This window comes from Harpia harpyja, chromosome 2 (assembly GCF_026419915.1).
Source record: "Harpia harpyja isolate bHarHar1 chromosome 2, bHarHar1 primary haplotype, whole genome shotgun sequence".
Lineage (NCBI taxonomy): Eukaryota > Metazoa > Chordata > Aves > Accipitriformes > Accipitridae > Harpia > Harpia harpyja.
In genome coordinates, this window is record NC_068941.1 from 81,510,169 (window position 1) to 81,527,825 (window position 17,657).

The 17,657-nt window shown below is 46.4% G+C and overlaps 1 protein-coding gene across 4 annotated transcripts in view; it reads right to left on the reverse strand.

The window, feature by feature from the left end:
* Positions 1–591: 591 nt before the first annotated feature.
* Positions 592–17,657, reverse strand: part of FGFR3 (fibroblast growth factor receptor 3) — a 58,445-nt gene continuing 41,379 nt past the window's right edge. The window contains exons 8-18 of one of the 4 annotated variants that reach the window (XM_052780689.1): positions 15,081–15,225; positions 12,247–12,434; positions 11,193–11,338; positions 10,980–11,101; positions 9,655–9,765; positions 9,307–9,497; positions 7,778–7,900; positions 6,006–6,076; positions 4,429–4,566; positions 3,842–3,947; positions 592–3,755 (exon numbers count right to left, since the gene is read on the reverse strand). In XM_052780689.1, coding sequence (XP_052636649.1) covers positions 3,591–3,755; positions 3,842–3,947; positions 4,429–4,566; positions 6,006–6,076; positions 7,778–7,900; positions 9,307–9,497; positions 9,655–9,765; positions 10,980–11,101; positions 11,193–11,338; positions 12,247–12,434; positions 15,081–15,225 — 1,506 coding nt within the window. In that variant the 3' untranslated portion in view covers positions 592–3,590. Of the gene's footprint in view, positions 3,756–3,841; positions 3,948–4,428; positions 4,567–6,005; positions 6,077–7,777; positions 7,901–9,306; positions 9,498–9,654; positions 9,766–10,979; positions 11,102–11,192; positions 11,342–12,246; positions 12,435–15,080; positions 15,226–16,325; positions 16,477–17,657 lie in introns of all 4 variants that reach the window. The other 3 variants (XM_052780688.1, XM_052780687.1, XM_052780686.1) reach the window with 3 other exon arrangements.

Below are 17,657 nucleotides of genomic sequence, written 5' to 3' on the forward strand. Positions count from 1 at the left end.
ACTCGGGTTCCCCTTGCTCCTTGGGAGCCGGGCAGGATGAGGTCCCTCGTGCCCATCCCACCTGGCACTGGGTGCCCGCTCTCACACGCCCACCTTCTCCCTTTCCCAGCGGTGGGCTCCTCTTGCGGACCTTGCACCTCCACCAGCATCTGCAGGGCTGAATGCAACGTCGTGAGCACCACCCCGGTCACGCCGGGAGACAACCTGGTCTGGATGAAATCCGTAACACAGGTTTAACGAGCAATTCCTGCCCTTGTGCTATTGCTATATGCTTAATCCTGTATGAGAGCGGGGGTTAAATACCTGCATGCACACAATGGCTTGTGTGGATATAAACATACCCACTAAGAAAGAAATAATACTGCTCTTAATCCAAAATTGTTATAAATTTATTATGCATATAAAACCTGTGCTGGCCAGGACTCACAAAGCAGCACTGTAAAAAATACCCCCTCCTGGCACTACAAATCCCAGAGACTAGAAGACTTATTTTTGCAAAGGACCCTCACAACTGGGAATAAATCCCAAAATTTAACAACTTGTTTATTTCTTTTTTTTTTTTTTTTTTTTGGTAAAAGTAAGTTTGCCATGTTAACAAAAGCAGAATAGTTTTATTTAGTGTTCATCTCACACCTTCGACAGCTGCAGCTGTCAGGCACAGAAATACAGTATTAAAATAAACTGAACAGAGTTGCTCATTGAAAAAAATCACACTATGCAAACCTGTGGATTGTAACATCAACAGTATAAAATGTAACAAAATTGGAATTTTTAATTTTTTTAAGCTTTTAAAGATAATAGTCCAGGCTATAAAACTATATAAGCATTGAATAAGAAATGTTAAAGTCAACAAGTCTACAACAGATACATCTTGTAAAAACTCAATAAATTATATATATATTTATAATATCTAGTAACATTTGAAATCATGCACAGTTTTGTACATTTTCTTTTTTCAGTACAGGAAAACTCAATGCTTCGAGTACTTGGAATGTACACAATTAGCAGACATTTGTAAGAAAATACCAAAAAATTCTTTTTTATTCCAACAAAACAAAACAAAAAAATCTATAGAAATCTACCTTCTCAAACTTCCATTGAAGTAACCTCAAACTATAAATTATTTATTTTAGGATAAGGATTTTGTGGCTCTAAAAAGAAAAAAAAAAGGTCTTAAAATGAGATGCTGTCATCCTGTTATTCTGAAACATTGATATGTAATATGCACCAGAGAAAAATGGAAAGAAAGAATTCAGGATGAAATTTGCCTTTCCTCTTTGTGGTAGTAGATAAAGTCTTCCGGACAAAAAAAAAAAAAACAAAACCAAAACCAACAACCCACCCACAAAAAAACCCCCAGCCCAAATCTCCCCCCTTGTCAGCTTGATCTACTCTAAAATTCCCCAGTTCATTCCTGTGCTTTTAAACAGCTATCTGACATCGAGGAACAAAACAGCACAGCATTTTGAACACAGAAAATCAGGCATCACTGGCATTTTCCAATGTGTTAGATGCAAAAGAAAGACGTAGTCGTTGCACCTCTCCCAAACAGTGTCACTCTTCTTCCTATTTTGCTCACATGGCATTTCTGAAGCCCAAAATACAACGGTACTGGCAAAGGGGAAAAAAAATTACCCCACATCATCCAAAGTCAACATTTTGCTTTGCTGCATACTTGTTATTAAAATGACCACAAAGAATACCTTCATTTGAAAATAGAAAAATAAACACCCACGCCCCCTTAATGCACAGTGGTTAAACTGATGGAAGAATTCTTGGCCCTGTTTTTCTGAAATATGTAAAAATCATCTCTCTGCTGCTATTTGTTTGGTTTAACCACTGGTGATGTATTGAAAAATAAACTTACCTTTGCTCACTGCAATCCAGGATAAACTAATAATTTTTAATGAATACATATATATATATATATATTTATAACATTAAATGTAATTTGTTAAAGGACTGTACATCTATACATTCTTTCAATATTTCCCATAAACACAAAAGAAAAACTTGATTAATATATTTTTTCTCCATTTTTAATAAGTTAAAAAACACCCTTAAGCTCGGTGAAATTTAAAGTTTACAGTAACGCTACGCTATTTAAACCGATGAACAGATATGTTAATGTCTATAAATAACTTTACAAATATACATGTTAAGGTACAATTTTTAAAACAAAACTGTGAAGATATAAAACAAACAAACAAAAAATCTTTTCTTTTGCCCAGATCAGTATATCCTAGATTGCAATGCTCGTATTTTGAGACTCTCTCAGTACTGCTTTAGGTTGCATTAGTATTATACATTCTTTTTTTTTTAATATATTTATTTATATATATACAGGATATATTTATAGATATATACACAGATTCTCTGGAATAAACCTTTTTGATATAAGTTAAAGGCTCTTGCCTACAGGTACCCGTAACTTCTTTCTCCGAGTCACTGCATGTAGATGGAGCCAAACCGCTGGCGTCGAGGGGTGGATAGAGGAGCTGCTCCCCTCCCACTCACCCTTGGCAAGCAAAAAATATGCAAACCCCGAAAAGCAAGATTTTTTTTCCCCAAAACGGCTGTTCCCAAAGGTCGGGATGTGGCTTGAGATGCTGTGTGTGCACGCAGGAGCCAGGTCCCCCGCCGCCCTGGATGGGTGATGCTCTCTTCCCTGGGGTCCCCCACGGCCACCGCTGGGTCTCTGCCTGTCCCTGGGGTCTGCTCCCACCTCGGCACGGCCCCATCGCTCCCAGCCCAGTGCAAGGGCCGGTGGCTGCCGAGCCCGGCCAAAGCACCGCCATTTCAGACGACTTGACTGTCTCTTTTTATTATTTTTTTTTTCCTTTCTCCATGATGATTTGCATTTTACTTAATTTTTCTTTTTCTTCTTCCAAAAAGGATTCCTTCTATGTAGCTGGGTAGTATGATCATGAAGTTATAAAAATGACAACAACAAAAATATAGATATTTTTATAAATATATGAATCCCTGCAGGCAACGTGGCTTTTCAGCTCCACCAAAAAGGTTCATGTACAGATTGCATAAGCAAAGAATTTCTACATTCTTTACACTTTTTTTTTGTTTGTGTTTTTTTTTTTTAAAAAAGGAAGATTTTTTTTTCCTCTTCTTCGTATTGCAGGCACAGAACGGCTACTCTGGCACTCGAAATGCAAGCGCGGAGGCTGGGAGGTCAGCGCCCCCCAGGTTCAACATTCTGCTTAGTTAAAAAAAAAAACAACCAAACAAAAAAAAAAACCACCAAAAAATGAAAAATAAACAAACAAAAAAAATCATATATGATAGATCGTCTTGGCAAGAGATTAGTTCCTTCGGGCCAAACAGTGCTTCTTGACTTTTTATACAGCAAACTGGAAAAAAAACCAACCAAAAAAAACAACCAAAAAAAAGTTAAAATTTCTTTTTTTCTTTTTACCCTGAACAGCTTGACAACACAAATCTCCAGGCACCACCATGCAGTTCCACTGGAAGATCCTTCACTATGGTTTCGTCCTTGGTGCCCCACATTCGCGCTTCCATGGGCATGCTGCCCGCCCGTCCGTCCGTCCGTCTGTCCATCCGTCCGGGGGGGGTCCTCACGTCCGGATGACGCCATTGCAGGGCGGGTGCTTGGGCAGGCAGGGCTCGTCAGGCAGCAGGTCATGTGCAAAGACCGAGTCGTCCCCCGAGGAGCAGGTGCTGTGGGTGTCCTGGCCGGCGGGTGAGTACTGCTCGAAGGGCACCGAGAGGTCCAGGTACTCCTGCCAGGGCGACAGACCCATCAACGCTGGGTGCCACCCGCCGGGGACCGAGTCACCCCTCCCCGCGCCCACCCCACCACACTCACGTCGGTGGACGTCACGGTGAGGACCCTGTCCAGGTCTTCCACCAGCTGCTTGAAGGTCGGCCGCTGCGAGGGGACGGCGTGCCAGCACTCCCGCATGATCATGTACCTGCATGAGGGGAGAGGGGACCGTCACCCATGGTGGGGCTAAGCGGCGCCCACCCACCTGCCCACCCACCCCCAAATCGCCTGAGAGAACAGCTATGGCCAACGCAACTTCAGCCATGGTGGCCTTGGTGCATGGCCAGCTGGTGGGGCAGGAGGAGGAGGGTTTTGTGGAGCCACGCTCCTCGTTACTGATCATCTCATGCGTGTCTGCGCTCTCAAAGCAGGAGGAGGACCCGTCCTAAAGGTGACACACTAGAGCTACACCCCCAACTGCCGCCCACCAAACGAGGGCAGGCATGTTACGTCGCTCGGCAGTTGTGAGCTGAGCCGAAATGAGTTGGGGTGGGTGAGCCTACCTGGAGATGGCCACACAATCTCACAGCGGGGATGCCCCAACAGCCCAACCCACGGCCTGGGGTGGTATTTGGCCGCAGAAGGAAGGGGGAGCGGGGTGAGGAGGTCACCCCCCACCACACACTCACAGATCATGGGTGCAGTTTGCGGGTTTGTCCATCCGATGGCCTTCCTTCAAGAGTTTGAAGAGTTCCTCAACGGGAATTCCCGGGTATGGAGACCCTCCCAAAGTGAAGATCTCCCATAGTAGCACTCCAAAAGACCAGCTGGAAACCAAAGAAAGATCTTTAAAATTCAATGAGGTTTTTTTCCAAGCCCCCCCATATCCCCTCCCCACCCCGCTCGGCTTTATTTCTGTGCAGCCATGCATAGCTAACAAAGTCATCAATAGCATGACTAATTGCCTAGGCCATTTTTACTAGTTACTTGGAGATCTCTGCTGATCCAACTCAATAGCAAAGAAATCCCAGGCACCAAGTCTGAAATTGAAATGAGCATTTAATCAGATAGGTGACAGCCCATCTATCACCCCCAGCTCTTTGTTAGGTCTTCCACCAGCTCCACTGAATGGAACAAATCAAATTATTCATGCACAGCTTCACTGAATTGCAGGCTTGGAACCACAGGCCACTAATTGTGCAAGCTGATACCAAAACTTGCTTGTTACAACACTCATTTCACTGGCCAAGCTGGGAGAAAAATACCCCAACAAAAATCAGCAGAGCACTAATGTTACATGCTCCAGTCCCACAGCTGTGCTCTGGTTAAAAGTCCTCTTTTTCAAAAATATCTTTTGCCTTCTTCATTTTCTTTTTAAAAACAGGGATTATCTGTCTCTGTTTTGCTTTCATGCACGCTCGCTCTCCCGTTCTCTAGCTTTGATTTATCTGTCATGCCTGCTGCAGCATTACCTAAGCATGGAAACTATGATTTAAGATCAATAAAAGCCAAAGTATGTGAAAAATACAGAAATAGAAAAGATTAATTTGTCCAATTGCAAGCGGCAAGCCTTGGGGAGCAGGCAGGCTGGCTGCTGAATTACTGTAAAAATGCCATTATGAACCAAATATTGAAATAAAAAAGCCAGCGTGCATGCTGGGCTACTTCAGCCCTTGCAAAGTTCAGACAGGATACAGATTTACCACGTAACACGGGCTCTGCTCTTTGCTTACCGTGCAGAGGCACCAAAACTGACAAGACAGGATTAAGAAAAATACAGGCAAATAAATGAAGTAGCAAAATTAATCTATGAATATATTTGTTGAATAGTCTCTGATCAGCTACTAATGGCGGACAGAATATTTCATGCTCATCCCATATACTCAACTGAAGCTTAACTGTCTGGGGCAAAGCGTGGAGGAAGCTGAGGGTAATTTTTTTTTTGCGTGGAGTTTTTTTTGCACAAAGTTTTTTCACTGCAGCATGAATCACCTCATCTATAAATTGGACAAGAAATACCTGCCTGCCTTCCAATAATTTCTCAGCAGCTCACTAGAGATCCTCGGATGAAAGCAACTAGATAACGGCAAAATAAAACCGCGTGTGCAAAGCTTCAGCTTGGAATCGATTCCTTTGCTTTTGCATCCCCAGGCACCCCAGCACTGAATGAACCCTGCACGTGCTTAGCAGTACGTTTGTCTTTAAGATATTATAGGTGTTGATTTCCCTGTCATTTTATATTTTTAAAAAGTGTGGGTATGCTTACACATCGCTCTGGTGAGTATAGACCCGGTCAAACAACGCTTCTGGAGCCATCCATTTCACAGGCAGCCGACCCTGTAATTAGGAAGACAATGGGAACATCCCATCAGCATATTCCCCCAGCCACAACGGCACCATCTGAATCTTCTTTTCTAATCCAGTTTGAAACATTTTCATTAACAACCGCATCTGCCTTCCCGGTCACTGGGCAAAGCAGTAGTGGCCACATATAAACAGATTAGAGCATTTGATCCCTGGATCTTTGCTGACAATCTTTGCAGTAAATGCTCTCTGTAGAGGACTGTACTTCAATGCCAAGGCAGGTTTAACGTATCAGAGCATCTAAATCTTTGCATGGGAACAGTATCCATTGCTCATAAATGCAGCGAGCTCTGCAGCAGACCATGGGACAACACTTTCTGTCTCTTTGGTTGGAAGAAGCAGGTTGACTTCAAGTCCAAACCTGGCTCAGGCTGAACTTGAAGGGAAAGTTCCAAGAGTGAAGGCGGCAAGGGCCAAATCCTCTAAGAAACAAATCCTTATCCTGCTGGAGGCTAAAGGAGGAGGCCTCATCCCAGGTTTCCAGGGGAACATCCTACATCAGGGTCATAAACATGGGCTGTCACATATGAGAAATATGAGATTAGAAAGACTAGATTAGTTGTAATTCTTTTGGGCTTTGCTTGGCCCCTGGAGGGAGTGAGAAAGGACTGTTTCGTCTTTGAGGCATAATTTGGCTATGGGAGGGCTTTGTCCTCTTCTGACCCACTGCCTCACTGGGGGAGACAACTAGAGATGGGACATAGGCAGGATGCATAAATGGGATTATGCTCTCAGCTGTCCAACACAGCTCAAACAGGGAAAATCCATATGATTTACAATTAAAATTCCCAAGAATTTTTATTACTTTATGATTAAGAAATCCTGGCAATTAAGAGAGATTTCTGATATTATATTGGAAAGGCTCAGTATGGGCATGGTAGGCTTTGTAGGACTGCTTGGACATTTAGACCCCTTGCTCTTTCAAGACCGTCAGGTTCTGTAATACCCTCAACCTCTTCCACTGCCATCTCCACACGATGTTGTAGTTGTGGCTTTTGCTCTTCTGCTGCAGAGCACTGGGACGTGCTTTGTTCTCTGCAGTGTGCTGGTGATGGGGAGGATGTCCCATGGACTGCTCAGAGCTCAGCGTCTGCTGCAGGGCTTTGAATCATGATACAGCTTGTCTCTCTAGCCCTTCGTTCCTAAATTAATCTCTACAGAAAATACAAATGGCTCCAGGACTCAGTCGTTGGCTGGGACCCTCTTCTCACCCTTGGCAGTAGAGTCAAGGTGCTTAGTTGTAAAAAAGAGAGAAATGCATGAAAGCCAGGTAGCTCCAGGAATACACATAGTGACATTCCTCTGTCAAGGGCTCTGGTGGCACCAGAGGTTGGCTCATTGGGAACTTTATGAACAGTAGTGGAGCAGACTGGAAAGGGCTCCATTCCCCTTTGGTAAAACCCTTGGTTTCTCTTAGTCTAAAGCCTTCTGGCCAGAGCTGAGACCTCACGACAGCTGCTAGCAGCAGCAGTATCTGTGAGGAAGAAAACGGATGGTGGGTGGACTCCTGGGACCAGCCTATCTACAGTCCCTCACTAGGTGAGGCCACCGGCAGATTTCTTCCTCCTAAGCCCTTCTAGAAAGGGAGATATGGGACAACGGCCACTTGCTGTAGGGATGGCCGAATTCCCTGCCAGAAGGAGAACCACACGTGCTTGGCAGCTCTGTACTTACATTGGTGGTTTTCTTGTAATAGTCGATGTTGTGAACGTCTCTAGCGAGGCCAAAATCAGCTATTTTCATCACATTGTCTTCAGTGACTAACACATTCCTGGCTGCCAAGTCACGATGAATGCACTGTGAAAGGTGAGCAAGTCAATAAATAAGGGCTTGTTAGCTGCTCGCGCCTGGAACCAACAGCACCATGTAGTTTATGAGCTGCCGTTTCATTGACTCCCAAGCTCATAAAGCTGTGGGCACTGCTTAACTCCTCGCTTTCTGTGTCACTGCTCCATCATGCATGCTCAGTGGGAGCCACCTCTTAGCAACACCTAATCGGTAGCCTCAGTGCTGACACAGCCACGCATCTTTTCTCTCCAAAGGGGATGCACAGATGAGAAAGCCAACCCTTCTCTTCTGCGGGTGCTTACTGGGATGTGAAACTGTCTTTCTGTCCTGCTTTCTCCAGGAAGAGGAGTGCAGGTTGATGTTTGAAGGAAAAAAATCCTCAAATTAAGACATCCCCAAATACATCCAAATTACATAGAATCATACACTGGTTTGGGTTGGAAGGGACCTTTAAAGGTCACCTAGTCCAACCCCCACCATCATAGCTGTTAGCTGAGAAAGAAGCTAAATTAGCCTGCACTGTGCAGAAAGGGAGTTTAAAGCCACCACGAACCATCCACCCTGAACTGCAGTCACAGGATGAACACATCTGACATCTGAAGCTGAACTGGCTCTTGCCGTAGTGCTCCCTGCCTGCAAAAAGAGGTCACGCCGGCTGGTGCACAGCTTCGTGAACCCAAAGCCTGATTCTCCACTTGCTGATATCAGGGTAAATCAGGACTAATCCCAGGGTATGATGGAGGTGGAAGCAGCAGCTGGTGCAGTGCCAGCAAAGTGCTCCCCCAGGGAGCACCCTGGGCGCAGCCATGCATCGAGCCAAATCCACTGTCAGCTCCACTCCCACCGAGCCTACGCGTGCTGGTGACAGCCGCAAGCACGGAGCTACACCCAGGATCCCAGCTTCCTCGTGAGTGCTCTGCACCTTTAGTGATCTCAGAAGGGAGATGGGGGCACAGGGGTGAACACAGCTCCTGACTGTTGCCTAACGTAACGTCTCCCACAGTGGAAGCTCACAACTTGGTGTGATGCTCACAACCTGACCTCTGCTGCCCAAGCCTCAGGACTGCCCGTCTGAAAGACAGTTACCTCTACGAGTGGTAGAGGTTGAATTGGTGAGGACAGGCACCAAGGTCTGGGTTGCGTGTGCTTTTATATGCATTTGGGGGATGCTAACAAGCCTGCAGGTGACAGTGAGGGCTGTGCAGCTGCATGGTTCATGGATGCAGCTAGCATATGGGAACTTCTGCATATGGATGAAGCCTCCAGCAAAAAACCCAAGGTACTTCACAGGGGAAAATCTGATCTCTAGAGAAGCCTGCGATGCTTTGCCTGAGATTGTCCTACACACAGCATTGCATGCCTTTGAACACATGGGTCTGACCGACGCTTCTACCAAATGAGGTTTCTCAACTCACTTTCTGAGATGCCAAGTACTCCATGCCTCGGGCCACCTGGTAGGCACAGGAAACCAGGTCTTTAAATGTCAACTGCTCCTCGGGCAGCTTGCAGGTGTCGAAGGAATAGTCCATGCCAGGTGGGCGACGTGCCCTGAGGTATTCCCGCAAGTTCCCCTTTGACGCATATTCCACCAACACATAGAGCGGTCCTGCAAGCAAGAGCGCATCAGCATCCAGCGGAGGAACAGCTGACCACTGAAATCTCATCTGGGACATTTTGGGCAGCCAGTGAGTAATTGCACAGAAGGGACTGTCAAACCTGAGCCTCCCATGGCCCTGCGAGCACTGGGCTGCTTTGCTACGTACCATCCTGCGTGCAGGCACCGAGGAGGTTAATAATGTTTTTATGCTTCCCAATCATTTTCATCATTTCCATCTCAGAGACCAGGTCAGAAAGGTCCTTGTCTGTGGCATCATCTGGAGAAAGCAAGAGAGGAAAGCAAAAAAATGTCAGGAAGAAAATAAGTGTTTTGGGAAGCAGTTAATACAACTGCTGCGTAGCCATGTGGGGCTTTGGTGGGGAAACAGTACTCAAAATATGGCAGTATTTGTTTTTATTCTACTTTGGGAAGAATCAAAATGAAAACCTACTACAACAAAAAGATAAAAAACCAAATGGAGATAAATGTTCGTATGGAAATCAATAAAGCCTTTCATCTTCTGTTTCATCCTGGTAAGTATTAAAGAAAAAAAGTCAGTTTTGGTACCTGGGATCATTTTGCTTTTCTTATTTGTTCCCCTCCCTCATCTCCAGGGGCAAAACATTAAGGATGGTGGAAGGTCAGAGCTGGGAGAGGGGCTACAGGAAGAAATGGGCTTTTTGCGTGGAAAGCTGCAGTTTTTCTACAGAAGTAGAAAAATGGGGGGAAACCTCCCCAGATGAATGTTTTGGTTTGGAAAGATGGAAATGTTCCTGCTTCCAAAACCAACTTCAGAATGGACTGAAGGAAATGTAAATTAAACAAATCCTTTTCTGATAAGAAATATTTTTTTTTTTAAAGATGTCACCCCATGTAACCTCAGCCCCAGGCTGCTCACTGCTGGAGCTTCTGCCCTGTTTGCTCCTGCTGAACTTCTCAGGGTGAGTTTGTCTGTGTGCTGTCTGTGGTTACCATGCACGGGGGAAGTATGGGAAACAGAGACTCACCTGGAGACGCCCAGTGACTTCCCCATTTTTGGCCTCCATTTAACCTCTCAGGAGTTTGGGATCAAGTTTCTTCAATAAAGAAACTCCTCAAGAAGGGGTTTGTCAACTGAATTTCTGCAAACTCCACCTGAGCTTGTTGCATAAGCTTTTGCTAGAACAGGCAGCGCTGGTTATGGAAGGAGTAAGGAGTGGGCTGATTCACAGAGCTGGCTAGAAGGGAAGGGGTTTCCCCTTCTTCTCAGGGATGTTATTACCCCTTGGCAGAGAACTGGGTTAATTCCCAGTCCCTCTTCCTGATGGGATTTGCACTTTTACTTGCTCTCCAAGGAGAGAGCCCTCACCCGCAGGCTGTGTGGGTGAAGGGGAAGAAAGGCTGTTCTTGCTTTCTTCTATTGTGTCTGTTTGTATAAAAGACTTAAAAGACAGGGAACGAGAGGAAACCCCAGTGCAATATGCTGTTCTGCCCTTCGTGGGCTCCCCATACCTTTTAGCATCTTGACAGCAACCGTGATGGCCTTGTTTGGCTTGTCCTTATCAATCCCAATTGCTTCTGCCATCACCACTTGGCCAAAACACCCCTCACCGAGCGGCTTCCCCAAGGTCAGGCTGGAGAGAGGGACAAGCAGGCACATTAGTGGGTACCGGGGTGGTGACACTACCAGCAGGCACAGGGACCCCGACCCGTGGGTTGACTGACCGAGAGCGTGCCAATTCCCACTTGGGATCGGGAGGCAGTTCCAGCTCAGAGACATTGGCCAGCATCGGCCCGTCGCTGGAGGAGAGACGTGTGATCCGGACCAGGGGCGTGTTGGAATTCATGGAAGAGTTGGACTCCAACGACACCTGCTTGGGTAGAGCAAATGAAGTGTTATTGCCAACTGTATTCCTAGGGAAGGCAGTGCCTGAGATGGATCACTGAGGGGGTTTGAGCTATCTTTGCCCACTGGCAGCTTTCTGGTAATTTCTAAATGGGAAATCCCCACCCACACCCTCCGCTTCTCCCCCCATCCTTGCAGAAATGCACTGATCTAGGCACCTGTGGTCAGGTTTTTAGCTGGTGGAAAGGAGGGACAGGTCAGCCAGTGTCCTCCAGCAGGCAGGAGGTATATTCTGTTCATTTTTTCTGTGTGCATCTCCATAGCACATACAGGCTATGGAGTCACTTCTGGCACTGTAAATGCCCACCATGATCTTGCAGCCAAAGCCGTGAAATCCGTATCCATCACTACGTGGTTTTAAATGGTGCCTTTTGCTCCTGCCCCTCTGCAATGACACGTGGCAGAGCATCTCTAACTGCAAGGAGAAAGAGGACCCTCTCCCACCTCCATGAGAATTGGTTCAAGTCACCAGCGACCTCTGCGAAAGCAGGACCGAGCACAACTGAACGTGCTCTTGCTCCCCAAATCCCCGCTCCACCAGGGAGCCTGGACTAAACTGTTCTCCTGGAAGATGTGCTTTTTGTGGCATCCACGGCTGTGCTGCCAGCCCGTCTTGGACAAGGCCGACAGAAACACGGCTGCTTGGGAGCTGCTCATGAACCAGAGTCAGCTGCCACCAGCTACTGCTCCACTGGAACAGAAACAAATGAATAAAAGGGGTTAAACTCATAGACTGCAGCCAGCTATGTCCCTCTTGGGCAATGTTTTTCTGGTAGAGCTTCTCACCTAGAGAGAAAATTTCAAGGAGGGGAAAAAAAAAAAAGAGGGATGACCATAGGGGGGAATAGGAATCTTGTATCTACTTTCTGTTACCTGTCTCTTAAGTGGAAATTTGGAGACTTTCTGCACAGTGGGGGTGTTCATGGCCTTTTTGTTTGGCATTTTCATCCTGCAGATAATCACAATGACCAGCACCAGGATGAAGAGAACAAAGCCAGTGCCGTAACTGAGAATGCCAGCGTACACTGAGCCCGAATCATCCATCTCCATGAGCTCCTCCGCTGCGGGGTGACAAGAGACGGCAGTGAGGACGGGGCGGGCAGCTGCCCGTACGCAACTACACACATGCAGCATGAAGAATTTGGGGAGGACTTGCTCATCTACGCCAATTTGCTGAGTCACTTCAGTGAGGGAACTCTCCTAGGCCAGTGGTTTTCCACCTGTGGCTGTTGCTAAAACATTAGTTTGGTTTGCCTGTTTTGGGGTCATTTTACTGCCCTTTGATGCAATCCCAGGGTTTCTAAGAGCCTTCAGCCCACAGGCTGAAAACCACTGCTCTAGGCTGAAGGCATCTTCACGTGTCTGTGCTGTCCCTCTGACCCAAACCTTGCTTTCCCTGCACACCCACACCACATAGCTGGATGCCTTGGATGTGCGGGTTTGCTGCACTTTTTGCTGATTTGGCTTCTCCAGCAAAGATTTCCACTGGACCAGTGCCTGCCCTGAGGGACCAAGGGGCTCAAAGGGCACCCAGGGTTAAGGCATCACACAGGGAAAAAGCCTCATGAGAGCAATCTGCACAACTTTTTCATAAAAACTTAGTTCTGCTGGGAAGAGGCTGGAAGGCCTGTCCCAGAGAGGTGGCTGAGCCGGGAGGGTGATGGCACGAGCCCATCAGCAGTGGCTACCTGCTAGCAAGACATTTTTGGGACCAGCAAATCTCAGCTGTGTTTTTCCCCTTGTTCCTTTCAGGACAGGCACATAGACCAGAGGAAGGAGCCACTGTGGGACTGGTTTTCTGTCCCCCAAAGGCGTGCTGGCATCAGAGGAACAGTCAGCAGTGGGAAACTTTATAATGAAGTCATGCCAGCGTGGTTAGCTCACTAACGGCTCGTGTACATCACTGCTGCCCCAAAGCAGCGTCTTTGGCAAGCAGTGGGAGCTTTCCCCCGGCAGCAGCAGGCTCCATGTCAGGTCTTCGGTGGCTGTGTCCAGGGGGACATGGGGAAAGGGCTGCCGGTGACGTTGGGGGCTGCACCAGCCTGTGTGCCAGCTGTGCAGGGCCTGATCCTGACAAGCGGCAATCTCCTCCAGCGAGAAAGGGTTACCAGATCTCCCAGGATCAGGCACTATGGTCGGTGCCACAGTTCTGCTGCCTTGGCTCACACTGTCTCGCCCTCTGCTCCACATCTCTCCTCCCGTAGCGTGGACAGGGGTTTACAAGGCAAGGTTCCCCAGACGGGCTGTATCCTGCACCCTCTCTGCGGGTAGCACTTCGGCGCCTGCTGCTGCACGGACGGCTGCCCTTCACTGTGGCTGACTTCAATATAAAGTTCCGCTTCAGGATTTTTGGTGGGTTTTCTCCTGCTTATTCTTTGCTTAAATAAGAGGCGAGAGACATTGTAAAACCAGTGTAACAGCCGGATGAGACAGTATCAGAAGATTCTCAAAATAACAGAGACAGTCTTCTAACCAAAGGAAACAATTTCTCATCCAGTGGATGGCAGAAGCAGAAACAGGATCAGATCAGCTATTATAGAGCTGGCAAATAGAGAAAAGACCAGCAGATCCCACCAGCAGCAGGGTCGGGCATGGAGGAGACCTTGAACCCCAGTAAAAGCAATTACATCCGAATCATCCGCACAGATAAAGTCAAGATTAGAAATGCCAATGTTTCTGGTTCCTAAACACATCTCGAGATGGATGTGTTGTGAGATGGACCCCAATGTGGTCTATGATGGGGTGAGCCAAAGTGGGGTGTACAGGATTTTGGGTGCCCTTTCAGTAAGGGTCTGCTGAACATACTCCAGGTCTGTTCCAGCACTCTCTGCAAGGCACAGCACCCATGAGATTCAACATGAAAATTGCTGGTGCTCTTGTGGACCATGCTCAAGCCTGCCCCATAGCTGCAGGCAGATTCTGCAGGTGAAGGGACAGCACAGCCTCATTCCCCTCTTTTGGAGAGCAGGCTCCTCTGTTGCATATTCTGCGCTGGCTTCATTGTCAGTGAGAGCTTTGCACGTGAAAGGACCACAAAATGGATGTCACTCTGGCCTCGGGTTTCAAGCCCACTGCAGCTTTCATCGATCCCAGCTGGAGCAGGCAGCATGCAATGCCCCTGGGAGCCAGGACTCCTGGGCTCTCTCTACAGATGACTCTCCTCGACCTTCTGTTTGAGATTGCTATCTTGGCCTGTTCATCCGTGAAGTGGAAATAATGCTACAGGCAGGGAAGGGTGTACTCACACCAACCACTTATGCATCCAATTTTAGGTTAAGATACGAGGTTAGACAGAAAGGTTCCTTCATAAGATGATCCACAGTCCGTGTCCAATTTAGGTGCCCTGGACCATCTGGTGGGGAGGTTTCCTTCTCCCACTGGCAGTGTAAGAAGACAAAGGTCCTAACTTTGGCACTTAACAGTCTCCTAACAAAGAGGCTGTGAACACCTCCCTGTTAACTAGGTCAAAAAAGATACTGGGCATTTTATATTACTACTGCAATAATAATTTAAATCTTGAGATGCAATGCAAAAAGTGTCAGCTGTGAGTATGCAACAGGGGTCTGCAGCGAATTCCAGAGGAGAGCCCTCCCTGGATAACACCCCCTCTTCCAAGCAAGGGGCGGTCTGCAGGAACTTGGCATTTCTAAAGCAAAACGTCAAGGCACCCTGGAGAGGGAAAGAGAGGCCAGCACAGAAGGAAATACCTGGTAGCACCGTCAGCCAAGCAGAGTGATGTGAGAACCCAATAGAATTCCCTGCGAGACAAGTATATTCCCCAGCATCCTCAAAAGTAACATTTCGCAAGTACAGAATCTCTAGCTCCTTATCCGTTGTGTTAACACCTGCCGTCTACGGGGAAAAAAAACACACACATATAGAAAGAGGGAAAACAGAGAATAAGCCACATTCCCAGCAAGTGTGAGGACACCACAGGCAAATTTCAAAAGCAATTAAGGTGGGTTGTTTGGGTTTTTTTTCCAATGGCCCATCTTCCACATTTATTTATTCATTCCCCTCTGCAACCTGTAGTCAAAAGCAAAAAAAGTTCCCTTCACCAGGTTCTTACTCTGTCCCACTAAAGAAGCATGCAAGCAAAAGCATCCAAATGAAAAATTGCCCCCACAATATGACTGACTGTGGGTTAGTAGGGTGAGTACAGGGGTGGGGAAAGAAAGATGGTAAAAGGGGAGAGGAAGGACAGAAAGAAAGGAGAAAGGGGGGCAGATGTAGTGGGGTAAGACTCAAGTGCTGATCAGAGGAACATACAAACATTTTGGTTCATTAGGTCATCGAAAAATATAGAATTTTAGGATTTTTTAGAATTTTTTCAGACTGGGCATCTCAAAGCCATGTATTGATTACACAGCCCTTGATACTGTAGTATAACTGCCCGATAACAAGAAGGTACCTGTAAGGAACTTTCCTGCAGTGGCACTGAGCAACACAGCAGCCAGACCCTCCAGGCTGGAGTCAAACCCCAGAGCCCATGAGATTGCTGCTCTCTCTATTTAACATGTCTGCTTGTATGAGCCAATGTTGATATTTATTTCTCCATTACTTCTCCAAGGGACAGAACTGATTATATCAGTTTTACGGGTGAAAATCTTGAAACAGCTTGGTTTTCCAGAGCTTTGAACGTCACAGGTCATTAACATGCAATTCTGTTATCAGCACTCAATTGTAAGGAAGGGAAAGGAATAAAAGCATGAAGAGTTGATAGCAAAATTTGACAGTCATTTTATTGTGGGAATTTTTCCATGGCAATTGCTGTATAGGCGTTACATTCTTGTAAAAAAAAAAAAATTAGCAAGAAAATAAGATAAAGCCATTCAGCGTCAGTTGACAGGGTATAATACAAAATGAATAGTAATTTTAATCACTAGCTTCTTAAAAATGTTATAGCTCATTCTTGCAGTTGCCAGGGCCTTGGGACAGAGTCTGTGGTTTACCTGGTTTTGGTTTGCGAATGTGGAGCCAAAATGGTTTTTCGGCTATGCCTACGAAATTGTTGGCTCTACACAGATATTCTCCTTCATCTTGTTCTGTCACATTGAACAGATTTAGGTTAGCATCGGCTTCAGCGTTTTTACTGATCCAAGACTGCAGGAATAGACAGAAACCTGAACTTCAGTAAACCAAACAATACCTCCATCACACCTACATTAGCTAGGATTGACTGTTCACAGCTATTTTCTTTTTGGCTGTGGCAACATCCCCGGCTCACCCTGCGGTGAGAGACCTAACCCAGGACCTGGGCGAAGAAGAGAAGTCGCATTTGGCCCCCAAACCACATGCAAGTGAACTCCCTTCCCTTCACTAGCGGCACACATGCGATTCCTTTTTTAAAACAGACCAATTTCCCACTTCTCCATCTGACAGCAGTCAAAGGCCCTACGGTTTCTTAACAACTCTGCAGACAGGAGCACCAGAGAAAGGGCTTAAGCAGATATTTGTGTTTGCAACCCAGCTCAGCAAATACTGTTTCAATTATCAGATTCCAAAATAGAATTTGGAAACAAAATATAAGCAGTGGCGGTCTGAAACTCACTGCTGACTTTGCCTTTCAGAAATTAGCTGTAATTTTTTCCACTGCTTATAGGAGCCTCTTCTTTACTAAATAAAGTGGTGCACATAAATCAAACAAACTTCAGACTCTTAAGCAATCTCTTATATCTCTTCTTCCATGCTGCCACAGCAGCACATCAGCTTTTTCCCTAAACAGTTGTTTTTATTTTGGTTGAAAATGCACAACTGTTTTGGGTGGCCTCTGAAGTAGCCTAGGGAAAATCTAGAAAAAATATCAGCTTCGGTTCTGGAAATGAAAATAACACAATTGCTCCTCTCATTTTTGGTCTTAGGCTCTCCAGCCCAGTCTCAGTGCCTTCAATTTCAAGGCCTGATCCTGCCAATATGACTTACAGCCCATTAAAATCAACAGGGCTGCCAGATCTGATAGGTTATTAGGAACTGAACCCAGAGGTGGCATCAGAGAGGAGCCCCTGTGTCCATGTCTGATGACAAACACCACCGGTTTTGACCTGATCTCATCTCTAAGGCTTACGTGCTGGCAAATTTGTCTGTCCTGACTAGTGGGGAAACACGCCTGCCTGCTGTTGCTGCCTTGTTTATAATGAAAACGGGCATGTTTCAATGCAGAACATACAATTTAGCCTTTAACAAAGCTTGGGCACAGTGTTGCTACCCCCCCTCCCCGTAACTGGAATGCATTTAGTGCTCTTCTGCAAAGAAAAAGGGGTTTCCTTTGATCACAAATTAGCCCA